This window comes from Mycteria americana, chromosome 12, assembly GCF_035582795.1.
Source record: "Mycteria americana isolate JAX WOST 10 ecotype Jacksonville Zoo and Gardens chromosome 12, USCA_MyAme_1.0, whole genome shotgun sequence".
NCBI lineage: Eukaryota > Metazoa > Chordata > Aves > Ciconiiformes > Ciconiidae > Mycteria > Mycteria americana.
The window spans coordinates 5,210,047-5,232,504 of NC_134376.1; the positions used below are offsets into that span (position 1 = coordinate 5,210,047).

The 22,458-nt window shown below is 40.1% G+C and overlaps 1 protein-coding gene across 1 annotated transcript in view; it reads right to left on the minus strand.

Annotated features, from left to right (window-relative positions):
- Nucleotides 1-22,458, minus strand: part of SDK1 (sidekick cell adhesion molecule 1) — a 430,085-nt gene that overhangs the window by 96,272 nt on the left and 311,355 nt on the right. Inside the window, exons 18-22 of the mRNA XM_075515084.1 lie at nt 20,830-21,011; nt 12,584-12,699; nt 9,323-9,515; nt 5,947-6,045; nt 811-1,002 (exon numbers count right to left, since the gene is read on the minus strand). Of these exons, the coding sequence (XP_075371199.1) occupies nt 811-1,002; nt 5,947-6,045; nt 9,323-9,515; nt 12,584-12,699; nt 20,830-21,011 (782 nt within the window). The remainder of the gene's footprint in view (nt 1-810; nt 1,003-5,946; nt 6,046-9,322; nt 9,516-12,583; nt 12,700-20,829; nt 21,012-22,458) is intronic.

Here is a 22,458-nt window from a genome sequence, read left to right on the forward strand (position 1 = left end):
TGTCACAATTACCTATGATTAGGGAAAAGAAAGGCAAGCATACTTCAAGACACACAGAAAAGTGAAAAAATACCGGAAAAGGGAAAAACTGGATTATCAGTGACGTACACTAACTGCTCCACTTTGGAAAATTCTCCTTGTACAACCTATAAATTAACTGAAACTGCTTGTTTGAGGTAAGAATTGGCTTTTTAGTTTGCTTTCTATACTGGATGAGGGAGAGTGCAGAATTTTAAAAACAAAATGCAAAAAGGCCAAATTGACAGGTGCCCAAACGGTAACTCAGACAATGCAGTACCCCCTCCCAAGTCTTTCTCAGGCCACAACTCCCAAATCTTGTAACTAAGATTTTCGTTTCGTTAGACAAATGTCCTCTCATAGGTGAGATAAGCTATATTACTTATAAATGGAAAAGTCTTTCCCTTTTAACAGCATCCAGACTATTTTTCCCCCAAAGCAACACTTTTTGAATTGATTCAGGCTTCATTCTTATGTTACTTGGTAAATGTCAGGAGATTCTGTATTGTATCCACTTTATTACTTTGTCTATTCCTTCTGCCATCCCTACAACTTTTTTTTGTGTTTGTATTAAACAGCCTCAACTTTCTGGTGATTTCAGATTGCAAGTGTGTTCATGTTAATGTTTTAAACTGTTCTAAAAATTAAATTTAAATTATGTGGTAAAGAATTCCAGTGCTTTATAAATAAAACCATTTTTATTATTACTGAACCGAATTAATTTGTGATCTTTGGAACATAGAAACACGAAGAATCAGCCCATTTTAATTTGTTTCATGGAGTTTTACCAACCTGGGGGCACACCAGAAGAGATGGTGGAGGACGTGACCCATCCGCTCCCTTTCGCGGTCACCGCTGCCACCTCGATTGTGTAGGTGGTGAGAGATGACAGCCCCGTGATCTTGTACTCCAGCGTCGTGTTGGGTAGCGTGCGGGCAAGACGAGATTCATTCCTGCCATACACCTCCCAGGAGATCTGGTACCCTGAAAAACAATTACACAGGAGTCAGGGGGCCGTAGCAGTGGTGGGTCTGGTTTTTCTTCTAAAGCACAGTTATACAATAACCCAGGGACCGGTAAATTCCTGCTCCTGCAAGATTTGCTTGTGGTCAATGGTGGTATGACTTGTTTCCTACTCTACTCCATTATGGTCACCTTTTATAAGCAGAAAAAAAAAAAAAAAAGTTGAAGTAAACACTGGCTAAAATACTCAAGTATTGTTATTTCCGATAAGCAATTGATGCAGGTAGCCCGTGGGGTATCATCTGCCCATCAGATTACAGATGGGGGAGGACATGGAGTCTCAACAGTCTGTCTCTTTTTCTGTGACTACACAGTGCTTGCTATGAAACAGCTAGGAAACCTGGGGATAATCTCACAGAAGGGTGGACTTTCATTTCGTGAACTCTATGAAACGAATAGGAAGAAACACTGGAAAATACAATATTTTCTCACCAGCTAGAATATCTAATTAAAAATCTATATGTACTTATTAGGCCTACTCCCTTTCCAGGCTGAAGTAACCTTCGCTGCTGTATATCTAGAAATACTTACAAATCCGACAATAACCATCAGGCAGGAACATTGTGGGAATCTTCTAGGAACTGAAAAACCTCTATTCCCCACTGCTTGTTCCTCGCACAAATCCTTTAGCAGGGTGAATCGTTATCCTTTCTTTCGAAACCACAGTGTGGGCAATGTATTGTCCAAAACTGCACTCACCTTGACCTCCACATTCTTCTTCTATCATAACCAGGCTTTTCTTTTTATCACTTTTATAATCATTTGCCTTCCAAGAACTTTTGAAACTTTCTGCTGTCTGATTTGCTCAATTTTACCTCCAAATCTGCTTGTCCTCCTCCTGCCCAGTCCCACTTTATTCTCGTTTGAACCCATTTGAACCTTACTGTGCCAGTCTCCAGAGAGCGTGTCTGAAAAGTTTGCTTGATTGCAGCTTTCTTTGTGATTTGACTCAGGGGGAAAAAAAAAAAAAAATACACATAGCTCTTGAATGCCTGTGAAATGGAAGTGAGTGAAAAGGACTAACAGAAAGGAACCCCACTGAGCGAACCATGCATGAGGCAAGCTGGCTAGAGAAACTCCCTACCGGGTTCCTGTTCCCATCATCTAAGATGAGGAATTCAGACCAGCTGGGGGGCTTGAGGTTTTTTTTTCTTTTTTTAAAAAAAAAAGAAAAAAAACCCAACCACCAAAAAACCAAACCCATGACAAGCTGATTAACATATACAAATTGGCATAGCAAAATACCTTATGGTATTAATCAACAAGGAAACATCACCTCATGAACTACCAGCATGGTGAGACAAGTATTTCTGCGAGAGTTTGAGAGGTGTGAGATGTTATCCTTCCTCCGGTGCTAGCTGCCATCACTGACAGAGATTCACGTTAATCTAATTTTGCATGAAAATGGGCTCGGGGTACTCACATAGTCACTAATTATGTTCAGGTAAGGGGGCAGTGCTAAAGAGAGGCGATACTTCAACAATTCCAGCTACGTCGCAACCGCTTGTCTGACTACGCACTACCTAGGGGAAGGGGAAAAACTCCTGAATGCTCATCTGGAGCCAGTTTTAGGTAAGGGAATTTAAAATGGGAATTAATTAAGTCAGTAATTTACCAATATCTCAGAGACACTGTGGTGTTTTGATGCTCTCTGAAAAGGCTCGATAATCATTTACCAGCCATCAGAGTTTATGCAGTACAGGCAAGATTATAATCTGTATGAAGATTTTGACAAAATTTAAGGACTCTGTTGCCTTTATTAATAGAGGGTGAACAGAAAGGTGGGGGATGACTGTCCACTCTATTTGATGCTCAGTGAAGAAGCACGAAGGAGTTGCAAACAGAACGACCATCACAAACACCCCTTTCTTCCAAAAGCCGTGGGTACTGTTTGCTCCAGCCAGGGCAAGGTGGAAGAATGAGGAGGAGTCTGCAGAAGGTGCAGTTGTGCCTCTCCACACTTCCCAACAGAGGACACAAAACTAGCAGCCGTGTCCCCGGCCAGCGGAACGTCCGTGCGCAGCCGTGGACGGAGCAGGAGCTGGGCAAAGGCCACGCCACGGCTCATCTGTCTGCCTGGGAGCTGGGGACGACCCTGCTGCGCCTGCTTTGAACCCTGCGCATGGGCTGGCAGGGGGGATCAAGCAGTATCACCTCAGAATAAAACAAAACGGGTTGCTCAAAGCAATAAATAACCAGAAGATAAGCAGGGGACTTTTAAAGCTCTCCCTATCCATTTCTTGCTTACGAACAATAGAAAGTTTCATCCACCATGCACTAGGGAATCTTAAGTGATCGAGATATCTTCTCTCCCATCTGGATAAGCTTTAGATATAGATCAAATGTTGGTCGTTATTCTTTGGACATTTTATGTTTTCTCCCTTGTGACTATAGGGATGAGACCCAGCTTTCCCACCCATTAGGCACATAGTCTCTATGTATTTATTTACTGAAAAAACGTTCACCAGAAAAAATATCCTGAGTTCACATGCAAATTGAACAAAAGGCAAAGAGGCAGCATTTACTGGTGGCTATTTCACTCCCGAAAGTATAGTTAAATTCTAGTCGTATAAAAAAATGCAAACAGAAAATACATACGTACGTACTGAGCAGACACAAAGCCACATGTAATCATGCATAACAAAAATAGATGAAAAAATGCTAAGGAAAGGAACAACATCCACCGTACCCCCCAGGAGCACTTCAGCCACAATGACTGACAGATGGGCAGAACTTTAGGACGTGTGGTCGGTAAAAACGCGCGCTCTGTTTTACAGACGGGAGCACTGCCAGAAATGTGCACGGGGGAGTCCAGCCGGCCGGGGCCGAGTGTTTCCTCTGGCTTCAGCGTAAGTGAGAATAGGAAAGGTGCCACAGAGCCTTCCCGTATGCTTTGGCACTACACCCTCTCCACAAAATGCTGCCTAACGGAAACTAATGACCAGAGGAGTTTCAGAAATAATTTTCTGTTGATCTGGAGTAAATTCTCTACAAGAGAGCAGTACACCCAATCACAAACTGTCCGTCTGCATCCAGGTCCTCATAAATCAACGTTTACTGAGAGAACGAGGAAGATACTGAAATTTACAGCAAGAGTAATGGGCAATTTCCCAGCGCAGGCTGGCTGCCAGGTGCCACCCTCTCTGCTTTCCTCCTCCCAGCTCTCGTGCATGGAACCAGAAGGTCCAGTAAAGATATCAGTGAGCAGAAATGATGAAAAATTGCCTCCCTAAGCACTCAGATCCCCCAAGCAGCCCTCTATAAACCTTGATGTAGTCAGGGCATGAACAACTTTGCTAGCCCAAATGCTATTTGCATCATTAAGGACATTTCTTTTTCTTTATAAACTTTGCTGGACGTATTTACACTGGTGTTTCTTCATGAACAATAGAGCTTCTTGAGTTAAATCTTTCTGAAACAGTTTGCCCCAAATATAACGCTGTCCATCATCATGCTCCACCAGGTTTCAACCCATTCTGGGAGGCAGCAGCTTGTTTCTAGCAAAGCAATTCTGCAACACTAAGCACAGCGCTGCCAACGTGCGCTTAACAAGGCTGAGTGTTACATCATCTTACTTAGATAGCTAGGCTTGGATTTAGGTACCTAAATTTAAGCACTCGGGCTTGAAGGCTTTGGCCATCTTCTCTGAATCAATACTGCTCTGCTTTCAGAAGTCATTAGTTTCTGTTCTCGAACCACTTAATCAATGCATGTTTCAGGAAGGCTACTATGGTATAAAGGCATAAGATGATCTGCATAAGGACTCCACATACGCTGTAAACAGCACAGAAGACACATGTACAAATGGTGCACGTTACAGATACGCAGAGAAAACACTGACAAGGGCAAGTCCTATGAAAATCATTAGACCTGTCAAAGTTAAAATGCTTCAGGAAATTAGACTGATATAACATTTCAATGTTCAGGGGCCAGAAAGTCTGATTTTTTTTAAACTCCTGAAATGTATTTAATTTTTACTAATTATAATATATTTTTTTAAAATAAAACCTAGATATTTCAATGTCAATGCTCCCAAAACAAAATATTTTGATCCATGTGAAATGATCTTCTTCCTTCCCAACTATGATTTTTAGCTCCAGTAATTTAAAATTTGGGAGCTTTCTTGCACTTCAAAACCTTGAAAGCCTTTGTTAAATGGAATGTCCATCCTGTGCAGCTGTAATAGTTTCCCATCTGAAAACAATATTGCCTCTGTTGATAAGAACTAGAGTTTTTCTCAACTATTTATAGCTTCCTTTATGAAAAATAATGAAGTTGCTGATGCTGTGTCTACACTGGCGTACAGTAAATAGATAAATAGCTTGTCAAATGGCAAGCTCATCAAAGAGAAACAAGAGAGTTCTGAACCCTTGTGATGGTTTACACAAAATTAAGTAATGACATGCAAATTCTGTCACGCAGTCCACAGCCAGACCACTTGATCACAGATGAAGGATACCGCTGATTTCAGGCTTGATCTTGATTGCAAATCTTAGCAATGCCAATCCAGATTTTGCAGCTGTAAACTCCATGTAGGAACCCCCCACCTTTGGGGCAAAGGCCAAACACTGTCTCACAAAGTTTCAGAAATTTAGTAACACAGGTGGGGGTCACGGAAGATTTAACAAGACCAGAAACTCCATGGGGAGCTGATTTCTACTACAGACTGCCTTTTCAGTGACCACAATCATGAGCTGCCAGTAATTGGACCCGTACTTTCTATAACCTGCCCTAGCTGACATTTCAATTACCCAAGAGAGGGACCAGGAAACCAGCACTCGCAGTAGCCAGTTCTCCCTAAATGCTCTATTATGCAAACATTTTTCCACTGCAATGATACACACGCTTAAAAAAAAAAACAAACCACAAAACAACAAAAAAAAGGAGACCGCAGCTGATACTTGCCTGTAATTATGCCATTTTTCTCTACAGGTTCTTGCCAGCTGACCTTGAGAGACGTGTCCAGAATCTCAGTGAAACTCAGGTGTCCCACCGCTCCTGGCTCTGGCAATGAGAAAAGGAAATCTGTTAACAGGAGAACCCCACGTACTTTTGGTCTGATTCATGTGGCAAGGTTAGGGCTGAAGAAATAAAACACTGCGCTGGGGCCAAGGGAAGCCTGCTGGAAACATCAGTGAGAGCTGCAGGGGAGAACGCAAGGTGTTAAGAAGCACTCTGGCTATCATCACATAAATTATGTTATCCAGTCGTCATCCTAACTGTGCAGAGAACTAAAGAGAGTGGCAGCAGGAGACTTGCATGCAACTTGTTCTCTGGCTCTCTTCTTGATCTAATCTAATTAGGACAATCAAGCTGGCAATCCTGGAAGCGATTGCGTTTGCTGTTTTCCTTCAACGACGGCGTGCGGCATTTACCCGTGCTGCTGTGCGTCGCTTAGCCAGCCTTCGGTCTGTAGCAACACCACCAGCACCCCCCTCACCTGGAAAGAGCCTTTTGGCTATGCAAGGGCAAAGCAAGGACAGTCACCAAGCCACTGCTTGGATAGATTCTCTCAAAACAACTCTAAAAATGTCCAACATAATGGCAACTGTCTTCTTTAAAATGAATACAAGTGTGTGAAACTTTTAAAGGATTTTTATGATGTAGCTCAAGAGCTCTTAAAAATTTCAGCTCCCTAGTGTGCAATGAAAGAGCATAAAATGGAATGACTGTCAAGAATATGCCATCCTCCCTCAATTTTGATCTTCAAGGAAGACATCCTGACTGATTTTTGATCCAACTGCTGTTCTGTCTTCAACCGATGTACTGGAAAAAGGAGTTTTTGTTCACTTTATATTCACTGTGCTTCTGTCATTGGATCCCTGCCCGAGTATCCTCCAGCTCCACTGACATCAGTTGGCAATTTCTCGTCTGCAATTTCATATTTTGTTTCCTTTTCACTTTAGTCCAGTTTCTCATTCCCCTCGAGCTATGATTAAAAAAAAAAAAAAAAAAAGCCTACCAGTAGGTCAGCTACATCCACATTTGCAATTCTGCAATCCTAGTGAGGAAAATTTCCAAACCCATTCTGTGCTATCTAGTAGTCAAAGCATTACAGAAAGAATTGCTGATCTGGTAGCGATCTCAGGAACACCCAACAAGAGCACAGCAATTATGCCCTATTCGGGACCACGTATCTGCAGACGTGCAAAGCGCACACTCGCAAAGCTTTACTCCAATTAGCTCCTGCAGTTGCAGTCCAATTTTAATGTCATAATGAAAACCAGGTGCAGGTTACTCCAAGCCAGGACACATTGCTTCTGACTGGATGCCATATTTTATTTGACCTACAGTTCATCAGCAAACAGATCTGTTTGCACTATTTTTTTTCTAAATGATTGCCTAACCTTGCTTTACAGACAGAAAATTATCACCTGAGAACATGAATGACAGTCCTTTTGAATCTTTTCTCCCACCACATAAACCCTGAAGCAACTTAGATGCAACGAGTTCTCTGCAAGGATGCATTATACCATCCTGCACTTAACTTCTCAGTCACCATGAAAAACCAAGGGAAGCAATTCTGAAGGATAAAAAAATAAAATAAAATTAAAAAAAAAAAAAATCCTGCTCACCTCTACTGCTGAAGCTCCTTGTAGCATCCAGGTGCATACACCAAGAAATGTTTTAAATGTTTTACAAAATACAGGTCTGCCTTTCTCTTGTTTTATGTTTCATGATGGAATTTTCTTGTGTTTAAAATGGCATGTGACCCCAGCATTTCCCTGAGATACTCCCAGTGCCTTGACTGTGCCCTTTCTCCCACTTTGCACAAAGTCTTTAGGGCTCATTTCTGCGGCCTTTCCTTCAGCGGAAACATTAAGAGTCTCTTTCCTCTTCCTAGCTGATTAGTTTTTGTGAAATCTTAGGAGTCTCTTATCTTTGGTTTCTTACTCTTCTGTACTCACTGAACTTAGCCACAAGGTTCAAATGTCGTTGGAAGGAGAAAGACAGATGGGCCTAAGACAGACAGTCAAATACATTTACAAATCATCACTGTCAAAAGCTTCTTTTCCTTAGGAAAACAGGCAAAAAAGTTAACACTACACACAAGAACCTAATGCGTGTTTCTTTCCTCCATGCCTTCTGCTTTAACCCCAGATAAACATGTATGACTTCATATTAATGGTTCACATAGATTTCTGGTAGTTAAATTGCTCTGGGATCTTCTAGCAAGCAAAGGTTTAAGTCTACAAACTGCTTTTGGGGCACGGGTCTAGCATATAGCTGAGACTAACCACAAAAGGAAAAGCCATGGGAAAGTATTTCATTTTCTTCACGTTCTTTCAAGAGTATCTGATGAAAAATTGGATTAGCACTTTGAGCCTCACTTCTGTGACTGTTAATGATAATCAGATTTTTCTTTACGGGAACACTGACTAACCTAAAAGATCCCTATTAAGGCAAAGTAGTATTTCTAAAAACAATACCTTAATGGATGTATTAGGCATTTTTTTATTCTGATTTGGATCTGTAAATGTGCAACAGTGTTTATGATGCTCCGTGACAGGAAGATACTGAAGCGCTGGCCAGAGCCAAGATCACCGTGGACACACAGCTACGAGGGCCACTGAAATTTAGTTGTTACCTGCATCAAACACACGCTAGACTTGTTAGTCCCAAATATGTCTTGAGCAAACACTTCCAAGGGGCCACAGAGGCCAAAACATTTTCTGAAGCAGGAAATAATTTATACGGTGAACTATCTAGCTCATTTCATTTCATCCTGACTCCAGTTTTGCAGAATAAAAGTTACCGCATTGTTACCGATCCTGGTTCTTTTATACAAACACTCGCAATATAATATAGATACAGACATTTTCAATATATTGAATAACAGAAGGAAACAATCGTAAATTAATCATTGACCTCCACAGGAAGTCCCAGTGCTCAGTTCCTAAGAAGATCTATTCATATTTGTTCAGACGCCTGAACATGGATTTAAGAGCATAAGGGTTCACAGACATGAACAACAAGTTGGATGTTAGCTCAACTGGACTATGAAGCTTTCAGCTTCTGACCAATGTAAAAAAAAATTCATCCAGGTTTACTCCATAATGAAAAAAAAAATCAAATATCATTCATTTGCCACAGGCTAAAAGAACACACATGGACAACTGGCTGAGGTCATTGTCTGACGCAAAGTAACTTGACAAGAGACTGCAAACTGATTGTGAACCTGAGGTCTAATTTTAAGCGCCCAGATTTGAAAATTCTGGCTTTTATATCCATCCAAACAAAACGCGAGCGCTGAGATTCTCTCCCAGTGCTGACTACTCACTGTCTTCGAGGGTGCGCAGGAGCTGGGGTGTGCTTCGCGGTCCATCGCCAGGCGTGGTGAAACACAGCACCGAGGTATAGTAAGTAGTGTATTTCTTGAGGTTGGTGATGCAGCCGCTATGAACACCGTGAAAATCCGGAGCAATGGTGACCATAGTCACAGTTTCCGGAGCATCCGCTGGCCATGCTAGAAGCTAGAAAATTTAAACGTGGATGAGCTCTCGTTGGAAGTTGTGTCTATTTGGAATCAAAGTATGCTTGGCTGCCAAAGCCATCTTAATCTGGTTGTAAAAAACACGCAACGCTGTTAAACTACTGTCAGCTCTGACGCTGAACAGATGGATATACCCTGTTACTATGATAACTGGAGGGATGTGTATAATACTCACTAGTGATGAGGGATATACTGGTACCGTGGAGGTATTGCAGTTCTCAATGTCTGCGACTGAACACTGCCAAAATTAGTGCGAATGATTATTTGTACGACGTGAGTCTTTTGTCTCTCTCTGGGCCGCTCTGACCAGCCTGGACAGTCTCTGCTGCTGGAAGCAAGCTGAAGGAAGGAAAGTACTTCCAGTGCTACTCCGAGGGAAATGCTTTATCTCATTTTGGGGTTCCTTTAAAGATCCCGCTGGCTGGGGAGGTTACTGGGATAAGGGGTGGGGGGGAATCCTCCTTCCTCTCCCACAGCCCCCCAGCATCCCATCGCCCAGCCTTTCCTAACAGGCTAGGAGTATTACAGCGTTCGGTGATTTGGGGATATCCGCACCGTGAATGATTCAAGTAGTTCTGGAACTACAGAAAGAATAGAAAATGGTTGTAAAGATGATGACTACAATTTTCAACACCTGGTTCCCAAAAGCTAGACTCCTGAAGACATTTTCATGCATTTAAAGTAGCATGTGTGTCAGATGTGCTCAGTTCTTCCAGGTTTCATTCATCTCGGTGGATCTTCTGGGTGATCAATATTTTTTTTAGAGTGGAGTACCTTATGTGTAGGTACCTAAATAAGGACTTAAAAAATTCATTTTTGGCAAATGACTTTGAAATTTTAAAACAATTTTTGAAATCGCCTTAACGGCTTAGGGATCTAAAGCTTTAAAGCGCTTATGAAAATTTTATTTTGTCCAAAAATCCTTATCTTGTGGCTTATATAAGCACGTTAAAATTCTAGGCCTTACTCAGTATCTGTGTAAATCATGCTGCTTGTATTGACTTCAGGCTCATAAACATGAATAGATGCCTGAAATTAATGAGCCATATTTGATACATTTAGCCAACGTCTATAGTTTCTGATAATCAGAAAGCACAGTTAGAGGACTATAAGGCGTAATTTTGTGAGGAATATTTCATATTTGAAAAGGTGTACTTTACCACTTCTTGAAATGCAAATAAATTTCAAAGAAAAGATAAAAATGGAAAATGGTCGATGGAATAGTAAGTTTTATTTTCTTTTCTAAATCACCTTTGTGGATTACAATTGGCATTTATAACTTTGGAGGACTGAACTTCTCTTTCTTGAGTACATTTCATTGCACAGTCTTCAGGAGACATGTGCAGAAAATAAAGGTGAACGATCCCATCAGTTAAAAGAAAAAATGTGTTTAATCCTTCAGAAAAGCAAAGGCCTAGCTTTGACTACTTGTAATTTATAAATCATACAAAAAACTATGCAAAAGAAGTAACTGACAGAAACGTTCTCACACAGTCTTTGTGTGTAATTCACAATTCCTATGAGAAACAGGAATGGTAAAGCTGTTGCAGTCTACTGCAATCAAAGAAATCCAAGGAAAAAGAAATTTTGATCATTTCAAAAGTTTTCACTGACCACTGACAGATATAAATTACAATTTTAGTTATTTTATACCATTGCTAAAGAAACTGAAACGTAAATTAAAAGTAGCTATGCGATGAGACTAAGGATCTTTAGACTGAAACTCTGTTTAAGTAAAATAAAGAATAAAAATCTGAAATATGACTTTTGCAAATCTGGCTGAGCTCACCATGCTTGGACTTGCACCAGAAAATTATAGTGCATTGCAGTCCACTGAGCCCAAAAAGTGCTTTTATTCTCCAGAGCCTGAACAGAAGCCAAGTACTACTTCGGTATTGAGGTTTCAGGATACACTCTTGCCGTCCTGTCAGTCACCTAGTCTTCAGAGCTGATTCTGTCTCTGGGAAAAACAGACATACCCGTCTACACGTATATAGTACTTCAGCAGCGGGATTCTGAAACCATCACTGTTTTTATGAGAAATATATAGATGGGAAAAATACTAAAACTCCCATGCATACCTCTGTCTCAGTTTCTCCATCACTTTGGGAAATTCTTAGAGAAGGATCAAGTCTTGCAAAACTTCTAAAATCCACCTACAATGCCTCAATTCACAGCTTGTCTTCTGAACTACACATCCTTCTCAGCTCACCCAGCACCTAAATCAACCTTCCTCCTCCCTGCTCCTGAAAGATACCCATCTTCCCTTTTCCTGCTCGGCGATTCCTACGAGATTTCCTTTTTTTTGTTCTTTCCGTGAATGTTTTTAAACCCTTCGTTTATTATGCCCCCACCGCTGAACCGTTGAAGGAGCTTCTATTAAGCAGTCCTTTCTGAGACAGAAATAAACCACTCCAGCTACCTTCTTAGCATACTCTCCGCTGGTCAAAGTACCAACAAGTGCTCTGTTAAGCACTCTCTACTCTGCGTCCTGTAATAGATATTGCCAGTTGCCCCATCAACGGGGACTTATCATGCTAACTCCGTGTCATCAAGCATGATTAATAAATTTTACATTCTTATATCTCCCAAATCATCACAGTGGGAAAGTTAAGGCAAATATTTAGTGTGATGTCTTGGTTCCTAATGAAATGAATGGGAATTTTGCATTAGAGTGGGAATTTTGCATTAGAGTAAATAGGAATCTCAAGGTTGATTTTCAGTGGTACATATCTCGACATATCTCCTGTGCCGACTTTCTAAACTGTTTGACATTGAACTGCTTTTTGGCTTTGGAAACTCTCCAGGTAAATGACAAAGGTATTAGGACTTCTAGCTTACAAGATATTCCCTTTTCAGAACGTAAATTAGCAAATTAGGAGCAACAACTGCTCACTTCTCTCTTCATTTTACTCATGTAAGATACCCCTGAAAATATATAGTCACTTTGGAGATTCAGAGATTATGAGATTCAACTTCTAATTGTTATATACCAGGACTGCTAAGGCAAATGTTATTTGAAGGCACAGAAATCTTGTTCCTACTTACTTTGTATCCTTGGTTAATACCATTGATGAACTGTTGGGGTGGAGGGTTCCAGAGGAACTGGATGGTTGTGGAGTTCACGGCTTCGACTTGCACATTCTGCGGTGGAGCTGTAGGCACTGCTCCCAGTCAGCAGGGAGGGAAACAAAATAAAACAGAGCGGAGGAGGGATGAGGGGACAAAAGAGAAAAGCTCTTCACTGCCACTGATGAGTCACAAAGTAATAACAACCTGGAGAAAAGGATGCACTTCTTGTGAAATGGTAACCAGCAATGGTTTGGAAAGAAGGATAACTGGGTTAATTTCTCATTCTGTGTTGGGGATTCTTTCAAGGGGAGGGGATGAAATGATCTCTGTAGCTTATTATTCCACAGATGAGTTTCTCATAAAGACTTGAGACAGAAGCTAGGTAATGATAGGTGAACCCGTCTCTTTCAATTATCCATGACTGCACAGAGAATGAACAGTTTCAGAACAAAATTTCTTGAGTCTTTTAATACCGCACAATTCCCCAGATCAGACAAGCAAACATGGAGTTCGCACAATTAAAACTCTAATTGTGAATTATAATCTGGCGACAGCATCTGTTTATTATTTACTGCTGCTTAAAGAATTAGGACCAGTCATATCACATGCAATAAAGATTTTTCTTGGGAATTGGAGATGTTTTCGTTTTATCTTGATATGATATTCATGCAAGTATATTGAATTGATTATATATATTCTGAGCCAATACATCCTCTAATCTACTAAAAGTTGCATAAACATTTTATGCCAAGTATTTAATTAGACAGATGTTTTCTCAATACAAAAGAAAGCATGGAACATAAAGGCATACTGCCTTCAAATAACAAAAGATAACACCTGAATATTTTGCCATTTAATATAATGTCTCTTTAAATACCTTCCAGGCAATTTCTTCAACATATTGCTTTAGGATGTCATTTCTATAGTTCTCAGAGGAAAGGATACTAACAGACAGGTCTATTTTTCTGAAATTACCAAGCTTATAGTAAGTTTAAGAAAACGACTGCTATTCGAGTATAAAAAATGGACTAATACCCTTTGATTCCTAGAAAAGAAGTTTAATAAAGCTGCAAAAATATTACTATTGACAGTCACGTGCATTTGTATTCTACGAAAGAGGAACTATACACAAGTGGTTTTGAAGCCCGGGAAGCTTTGTTCCTTCTTCTTCCAAGGGAAAATTTCTACCAAAACCCGATGACCTATGCTTCTGAAAAGTATCCACAATTCCCACTGAGAAATGGTGGTTTGCTCCATACTTTTCAAAAACAGGTCACAAACTTTTAAAGCTTCAAAGTACTTTTGGAAGATGAGTCTTTGTATGGAGAAGAAATCAAGACATTAAGTTCAAAAATGTAAAAATGCCCCTTTTTCCACCGAAAGCTACGTTTGTTTGAAAGAGACGTAAAGGGGCATTATTCTTAACTCACGTACAAGCTATAGTGAGACTGCAGCCAACAGAGCTAGGACAGTACACTTATCAAAGACACCCACAACCTAGAAACATCAGCACAGAAAAATGGAGAAACGCTCAAAGGTGTCAGCTTTGAAGCGACAAGAGCATCCACTTTCCTGCCATGTCACACTAAAACTCCCTGATGTCTACCATGGCTTGCAAATTTAGCTCTGCACATTTCTTTAACTTCAGAAACTGCATATTACTCGGAATTTTCTTGCCCTAATTTAAAACCCGATGTCACAATTTATGAACTATGCATAATTATTGAGTTCTAAAACCAGAATTTATCTGATACTACTCTAAATTTTCATTAGAATCTGGGTCCTACTTCCTGCCATGTACGATAATTCCCCGTATGCTTTTGGTAGGTTATAATATTATCTTAATGACCTGTAGACATCATAAAGTTTTTGTAGTTAAGAGATTCACCAAATCATCCTGATATACAGTCATATATATTAAAATCACTCTACAGTCATAACAAGCTGCTTTGGCTACATTCCCCTACTAAATGTATTTTTCCTTACTCATATTCTTTGACGAAACTGTTTATTATGAGAGCCACAAGATGTATTTCAATTTGCTTTTGTGTGCAATACTTAGTATAATTAATGGTTAACGTGAATAAGATTTTTTTAAAAAATCAAAATTCTTGCTTTCCTGCATATTTGCATATTCACATGTTGTAACTGCCAGAGATTTGTTATTGCAGAAGGAAGTTGTGTTAGAAGCCTTCAAGTTAGTTTGTTATCAGAAAGTCACCTGGATATCCTTGAAAGATTAATCTCCTTCTGTCAGGAAGGCTAAATCAGCTGAGCATCATCCTCTCCACTCATTCCTCTTCCTTCTGTTGAACTGCTACATTACAACTCTATTTATTTGCGCTAGGTTGATTCTGTAACACAATTATTGTACAGAAAATCTATACGTAACCCATGTGCTGCCCACTGACAGCCACACTTGAAGAAATGCAGGACTTTGGCAGTGGTAGGAAGAGCCTGTTTTTCCCAGAGCGTAAGAAAGAGAGAGGTGACCCGAGAGCTGACAGTACCTCCGCTCCCAGCAGGACACTCCCACTGCCTTTATCATTTTGCTGAAACACAGATTAGCATGCACACTGCTGCTTCATTTCTGTGGGCGTTATTTTCTTTAGAGGAGGATTCCATGGATGCTGTACAATGAATAGCAAATTTCCAGTGATTTCAGTATCACAAGGATTTTATTCTAAGGGTCTGATGAGTCTTTGAGATACAATTCAAAATATTGCAAATTTTTTAAGAGAGGAAAAAACCTGCATCAGCAAGCTTCAAGTTTGCATTCGTAGTCCTTACAGTCCTCAAAAAAGCTCAGGCAAGCACTTGAGGATAGGTTTACTACAGTTTTAGAAATGTGGATAACCAAATGCATTCGTTATTGCTTTTAAAAAGGGAAATATTTTTCTTTCATTAGGAGATAATTTCCTGAAACAGGAATAAACCAACATAGCACAAAAAGTACCTGCTACAAGAAGAAAAATGGTAAAAATTATGAACAGAAAACATTACATTTTCCTTACGTTACAATTCCTCTTTGGACATCTTTATTGAAAAATCAACATCTGCATCTCAATGAATGCATTTAAAAGATGGAAAGAACGTGGTCCATCTGATATGCATAAGTTTAATTATACTGCAGAAGACATAATATAATACATTTTTATACTTTTAATCAGTAAAATATTGGCATCATAATCTCCAATTTACTTCAAAGTGCCAGTATGAAGTTCTCCTTTTATGTCCTGATATTAAAGGCTTCCTTGGGTATCTGAACAGTTTTGCATTTAAAAAAGAAAAGAAGTTTGACAGAAGCTAAATCAGAATTGACCTTCTGGTCACTTCAAAACTCAAATACTTTTCCAAGATCATGGTTAGTAACTTACTGACACTGCGACTGTCCACAGAAAAGATTTTCTAATTTAGTGGTAGATATCTATCCTCTTCCTACAAGTTTCTTGTTGTCAAGCAGTACAGAAGCTACCAATGTCAAATAGGTGTTTCAAGAGTAATCCCCAAGTATTTACATGCTCAGTTTTTAAACCTGCTCTTCATCATGTTTGCAAGTATTCCTAAACCATCTCACAGCAGAGACCCATCTGGGAGTCATCTCAGAATTGCAGATCAAATTGGTCAGACAAAACCAACTGTTACTTTCTTCCCAATAAAGTTCACGTGGTTGGAAATCTGTTAAGAGCTCAGCCCCCGGGACTGCAAGTTAATGCACAGCATTCTAAGTAGAAAAGGTCATGGAAGCACTCTAGATAAAAGCCATTAAAAGGGTTTTGCTGACGAGATAATTGAGAGAAGAGAAGGCATTAAGGTTAAGCATGTGTACATGTAATTATTCTGTCTCTAGCTATGTGCAAATAACATGTAAACCCCGCAGAGATTCTGACAGCCAGACTACTGGTCTTAAATACAGATCTTCAACAGAGGCTTGTAGGAAAGTCTCCTACTCCTCCAGAGCTCCTGACCTTTGCGGTGGCAGCTTCCGTGTCTCAATAAGGCAGGCCCGGGGAACTGCAGGTTCTTCTCTATGAGAAGGTTTGGTCGTTCCTTTAACGCCCTGGCTTGAGGCGCTAAGCTGCACGTCCCCAGGGGAGCGGGGGGGAGAGTCTGCCGCGGAAGCACACGATTCCTCCTGCGAATTCCCCTGCGCTCCCGGCTGACATCCTTTGCTGTGCTATGAACCGCAGCAGGTGCATGGAAAAAGCGGTCTCTGCGATTCCGTACATGCCAATATTTGAAATTCAGTAATGTGAGATTTGGCACTAACTGAGGAGGTTTGCTTCTTGCAGCTGGGAAATGCCTTCTCCCTTTCTTGCATGCCTCTCACAAAGGCAAGATTTTACTTCTTTATTAAGAGCCGGGGGCCAGGGGCCTCACCGAGACAACTGCTAATTTCACAACCTTTGTGAAATCATTAGGGAAAAAAAAAAAAAGCAGTAGATGGCAAATGACACTTGACAGTGATAAAACTGAGAGATACAAAATCCAGCCACTACAACTCCAACCTGCTTCTTCATAGGAGCAGCTGGGCCCAAAATGGCCAGGGATGGTCCAAGGCTGTTGGTAGGTTCCCCAAAGGAAGCGAACGAAGATCTTTAAGACGTTTTTGCCAAGAAAGCCTAAGGGAAAACTAAGGGAAATCTCTTTTCACTGAGATAAAATTGAATGGTTGCAGAGGACACTCCTTATTCAGAGATTCCTTTTACAAGATTATTTCCCACATAGAGTAGGAAGCTTCCAGTTAACTGGGTTTTCTCTAGCTCTTCTGTCTCAGTCTTATAAATTTCTCTGATTCACCTCCTACTGCCTGAGGAAGAAACTGCTTTGGATCTGGCTGAACCGACTCATCTGGCTTTTATCCTTCTTTCCACACCATCAAGACTCACTAGTCTGGTGACTCTCCCACTCTTTTATTCGGACTTTCACTCTTTTATTCAGACTTTCCTGGCCTTTCAAGGTGTCCATGCACAGCACAGAAGGGAAAATAAAACAATATCAAACTATGTGTGGAGACCTATGTACTTTAGGACATAAGACTGGCCTTTGGGGTATGCATCAAAAGAAAGACATAGCACTTAAAGTAGAAACAAAAGTGGGTTAATGTCAATGCAAAGAGCCTAACGAAAGCTATGTCTCCATTTATATAAACCTTGCCTTGTCTATAGCTAAGGAGCGGTGGGAGTTTTTCAAAGAGAGAGAAGTTCAGAAGTATTCATGCTAGTGAGATAAAAGGGACAGACCCAAAGTCAAGGATGGAAGCTTCTGCTTTCTCAAATCAACCTGCAGGAAAAGGTAAACACGTCCAATAGTACAGAGCAGAGACAACATCATCACCAACCAGAAAGACGTCTATACATCTCACAAAGCTATTCTTATATGAAAAGGTATTGGGAAACTTCAGTTTTTCATATGGCAATGAAAAGTCCTGCAGGACACTGTTTAGATAAGTAAAAATTGCCCTATGCAGAAGGCTGGCACAAATCCCTGTGAAAAGTAACATCAAAGTAAGGAACAGCTGGAGAAACTCTGATGAAGACAGACCTATATATACAGAGCATCAAAGGCTTAGGCTGAATATCACTCTGAAAAGACTTTCAAGATTTAGAGACAGTCAAACTGTCTGACCCTAGTGCTAGGATGTTCAGTGCTTTGCCAGTAAGTCTTTCTGACATTTTATCTAACTGACGTTAGGTGCCAGTTTCTCTACAAGTTTAGATCTTTCAGCATCTTGCGAGTTTGGCTACGTTCTCAAAGTTGGTGATTTTCGAAGAGCTTTGAGTAGCTGATTAGTTATCAGTGGCTAAAGCAATGCCAGAGGACTAATAAGGGATTAATAGACTAGGTTCTGGTATAAATCCACAGCTTATATGGCCAGTCAATATTCCCTATGACAAAGACGCCAATGTGCTGATCTGCTGCTGCCAATGGGCTGATCTGCTCCCAGTGTTCATTTCCTGCCAGGCTGCGACTGCACAGCACGCTTGATTAATATGAGGTGTTTCAGGTATTTTTTATCCGCAGACAGACAGGTTCTTGCCAGCATAGCTCACATCATTTAACGCACGTCAGAATAGAGGTGGCGGTGGTGGTAGTAGGAGAGGGGGATGGATGGGAGTGTGTGTCTTTGACATTTATCTCCGCTCATATTAAAATCAGAATATGATTTACAAGGCAGTTTTACACATGGCTTTTTCCTTACTCCTGCTGGTTCGGTTTAGGAAGGACATTCTGGAGCAAGAAACAGCCACTGGCTTTTCCTGTCACTTCCCAACTACTTGAAAGGTAAAGGAGCAGAGTTTCAGACAGTAGCGCATTACATAAGGAGACTTGATATTAATCCAGTTTCAAATGATACCGATACCAACCAGTCTCCCTTTTCAACTCTACATGTAAAAAGGCTTCAAACTCTTTTTAGAACAGACCGTATACCTTTGGTGATTTGCACAGAAACCCAGCAAGGCATTCATTAGGAGATGATAGCATCTGTGAAGTAGTCATTTACTGCTATTATTAAATACTGATATAAAATAAATAAGAAACATCCAGTTTTTCTTCTATGTCTACCCACCACTGAGCATTTAGGAACTACGTAAAGACAAACAGGCCATTGCAGGTTGTCTTGCAGTCTAAACACTCTTGCTGACTAATATGAATGCAGAACTGACTACACTTAATTTATAACAGAGGATTTATATCCTTATAAATGACAACAGACAGCCAATCAATAAAGGAGGATAATAACGGCACATAATATCAAGGGAAATTAGAGTCAGTTGCAGGGTTTAAGAAAAAAAGTGTGAAGTCCAAACCTGAGTCGTAATAGATGGAACGTTAAGGTGCTATGATAGCTTAAAATGTGCAAATAAACAAAGTAATGAATTACAAGCGTATTCACAGAAGAGATTCAAATTCTGTGTGCAAACCAATTCTCAGCAGAGATCTGGTCTTTAGTGGGATACAAAACATTAATCCTGGCTGCAAGGAGAAGACTTTACGAAAAACATTTCAAGGTCTGCTATAAATACTTCTAGAAAGAGGTTGAGTGTGTCTAGACTCCTCTAAACTGTGAGACTTTACATGCCCTAAGACAAAATATAGATAGCTTCCTTCTTTAATTGTTGTGGTTAATCAGCGTTGCACATGAATAATCTTTTCTTAAAGATCTCTCTACTCCTCAAACTGTATCTAATCATGTTATAATGTACTCCTAGTAACAATTAACAAACAACTACATATTCTTCACTGATTGTAAATTAACTGATGTATTGTAAATCTGCGAGTTTTTAAAATAGCTTAATTGTTTTATGACCAATAAAGTAGAGAACATGTACTGTCCAGTGCTCAGAATCCAGCACAACCCTGCAATTATGGGAATATATGAAAGCTTTAAGGGCCTGGTACTTAATTATGCTACGGATTTTTATACCAATCCAGAGGTGTAAACATGCCTTACACTGGTTGTAAAAAGTAATTACATATCCTTTTGTTGATGTAATTTATACTCTTCTTAAAGCACTTACCAGAAAGGTGTGGAGGAGCTGTAGCATAAAAATCAGGGCTTTAAAGATCATTTTATCTTCCTCTTTGCAAATGTCTGCACATTCCTCAAATGCTACAAAACACACTTTCTCCACAGGCTGTATTTCTCTCCCTACAGTTTCCTCACAATTTATTCCACATTTCTAAAACAAGGTATTCTGTGATTATCAGGAGTAACGCAGCTGGTTTACTCAACTTTTGTCTCCTATACTGCATATGCAGCATATTGCATATCTCGACCACGATAAACCCAATTCCCTGCCGTATTCTCTCTGACTCTCCTGGCAGAGTAACCTCAGCCCCTGCCTGTCACACGTCCTATAAATCCATTCCGTGGGACCCCAACCCTCTTCAGCATTTCTATTTATCACTTATGCTGCGGTCAACTCTGACCTGCAAATGTGGTAACATGTCATCACGAGGGTCAAGAAAAATAGATAATTTTTGAATTCACTCACAGCTTTTTCTATAACAGAGATAGCAGCAGAGTCTCGTCTTGTCTCTACTTAGGCATTCGAAATTTGTAGATGTTTCCTCCCCCAAGCTGTCTATCAAATTTGGCCGAAATGACCATTCATTTTACAAGTTGTTAGGTGGAACTATCAGGGAGTGCATCTCCTCCTTATGAAACTGTGCTATAAACGGTAACTATAAAGGATATATTGGTCCAATTTGCTCACCTCCCTGTAAAGTGTACTCTGTCACGGGTCTGCTGAACACTCCCAGCCCCGCTCCATTGTAAGATGCCACCTGGATTTCATACTGGGTCCAAATGATCAGGTCTTTCACTAAGCAGTAGTTAATTTCTGCACTGGTGATGTTCTTATACTGGTATTCTCCAGGGAGGCCGGCCAGGCGATACCTACCATATGGGAAGAAAAATTCGCTAGTTAATTAGATGGTATCAATTACAGCAAATATCCTGGCTAGTAAAATAGCTTCCTTTGTGAAGAGGCGATATGCAAACTTTTACAGCAGAATTATACAAAACATAATGAAAAATAATCAGAAAGAACAGAGTAACTCCTGATAAGACCATATCGCGTTTGACTGCTATAGTATTTATAATCTGATCTCACCGAGATTACATGCTCAGGGCTAAACAAAACGGGTATTTTATCCTGTTTTACGGTTGCAGAAAAATTACAGCTTTTTAAATGTGGCTTGTCTAGTAAAAGCTGTGATTTAGTAGAAAAAATAGCCCAGATGTGATTTTTATCAGGGTGCTGCTGTAAATCAGCTTGAGAAATGTTTTTTTCCTTCTCCTCTGAAGTCTGCAAAGGAAGAATTGAGAGGGCTCCGACCTTCTAGAGTCTCAGGCGTTGCCATCTCTGGCTTCCACCGGGATTTACTTCACAGAATGAGTAAAATAAGGATGGAATATAGTTGAGACTGAAGGACTGGTTAAGCATTGGAATTCCAGGAGAGGGGCTGTACCAAATACGGATGAGTGGTAAACATCCCGACAAACTTTCTGCTGAGACATGAGAAGCTGAAACACTGAATATATCTTCCCACGTAAAAACTGGATTGCAGAAAACAGAGCCCCTTTGATGTGTCTCTTTAGGCCAAGAAACTATGGAGAAGAACTAAATTGTAGAAAACAAACAGACTTTGCAAATCTGTGAATGTGAATAATACTGTTTGTTTTCCTTCCTTTAGGAAAATGGTACAATGGATGCTTACAATATGCTAATCGACAAAAAAAATCAGAAAAACAGGCCAAGTAAGGGGCACAAGGCATTACCATGCCATGAAAAAGACAAATATGGAAACATCTGTATTTTTATTCACCACACAGCTTTTATACACTTACTCATCTTTTGCTTCAGAGTAACCACCAAAAGCTTATTGACACAGAACAATTTCATTGACGTCTTACAGTCTGATTTTAAATTCGTCCAAGTTAAATCGGTGCAATTCCTACGACTAGACAACTTTGTGTATTTCAGCCATAGATTTTGTTCTAAAGTCGTCTTATAAAGAGATCAGTTCTTAATCACTGACAACCCCTCTATTTTCTGCTGAGGAGCTGCTTGCCTGCCCATATGTTGGCATACTTAATATTTGTAATGCTACCGTGGTGCGATTCCATTTATGAAATACAAATGGAAATAAAGAAATATCAGCCCTCAGCTGAGTTTACTGAATGTCTTGATCTTATCTACTTTATGCGATACCTACTCTTTTCTTTCTTTTGTCTCCTGTGAAGGGTGTATGCTTCCTGGCAAAGTCAATTCTTTGTGCAGCAATGTTTTGTCGCACACCTAGCAGAGGTGTAGAGTGCTCCTGTGACTTAATCTATTATG